This window comes from Tenrec ecaudatus, chromosome 11 (genome assembly GCF_050624435.1).
Source record: "Tenrec ecaudatus isolate mTenEca1 chromosome 11, mTenEca1.hap1, whole genome shotgun sequence".
Taxonomy (NCBI): domain Eukaryota; kingdom Metazoa; phylum Chordata; class Mammalia; order Afrosoricida; family Tenrecidae; genus Tenrec; species Tenrec ecaudatus.
In genome coordinates, this window is record NC_134540.1 from 92,259,268 (window position 1) to 92,260,376 (window position 1,109).

At 43.2% G+C, this 1,109-nt stretch overlaps 1 protein-coding gene across 1 annotated transcript; it reads left to right on the top strand.

The window, feature by feature from the left end:
• Positions 1–222: 222 nt before the first annotated feature.
• Positions 223–378, top strand: LOC142460826 (large ribosomal subunit protein eL39-like). The gene has a single exon (XM_075562597.1). It carries the CDS (start codon positions 223–225, stop codon positions 376–378), a length of 156 nt encoding a protein of 51 aa, XP_075418712.1.
• Positions 379–1,109: the final 731 nt, after the last annotated feature.

The window sequence follows — 1,109 nt, forward strand, 5'->3', positions numbered from 1 at the left end:
TTTTATTGACTATGCAAAGTTGTTTGTGCTGATCCTAACAACCTCTGGATAGGAATGAGAAAAATGGGACCTTCCCAGCACTGTATTATTCTCCTGAGAAAACTGTGCATCACCAAGAGGCAGCCATTTGAACAGAGCAAAGGCACATGACATGGTTTAAAATCAGAAAAATGGCTCTCAGTTTCTCTGCCATCATGGGTGTGGTGTTCCTCCGACTTCGCCATGTCATTTCATAAGACCTTCAGGATCAGGAGATTCCTGGCCAAGAAACAGAAGCAGAATCAGCCCATTCCTCAATGGATTCGAATGAAAACTGGTAATCAGATCAGGTTCAACGCCAAGAGAAGACATTGGAATAGAAGCAAGCTGGGTGTGTAAGGAGCAACCCCCCCACCCCCTGCCCCAAGCGAATGGCAGGCATGGCCCCATTTTTGCAGGCTCACTAGCGGTCAGTCATGCAAAGTTGGATTAAGACTTTTGCCATGATCTGATCAATTGAACCTGTATTGGCAAATCAACTGGTTTTTTCCATGGTTTTTATCCTTTTCCATCGAGAGTTTAATAATAAATAATGTAAGGCCGTTGGTTTGAGAAAAAAAAACACACCAGGTAAATTGCATCAAGGTATTATCCTTTCATTATACTCATTAATGGCATTTAAAATCACCTGATATGTATGTAAAAATTGGACATTGCATAATAAAGAATGGAGAAGAATGGGTGCATTTGAATTGTGGTGCTGGTGAAGAATATTGGAAGCGCCGTGGACTGCCAAAAAAACGAACAAATCGGTCTTGAAATTAGAGGCAGAATGCTCCAGCAAAGCTAGGATGGCAAGACTTCATCAGATATACTTTGCTCACGTTATTAGGAGAGACCAGTTTCTGGAAAAAGGCATCATGCTTGGTGAATTGTCAGAGGAAGACCCTGGAAGAGATGTATTGACACAGTGGCTGCAAGCATGGGCAGTTTACAGGGTGACCTTGCGTTTAAGTTGACTGGACAGTACCTACTACCACAGAGAGACTTGCTACAGAAAGGCCTCAGGCCTGAGGCAGGGACTCGAATAGCTGGATCTGAAACATCATGACAGCTCTCAAAAGGTTGGT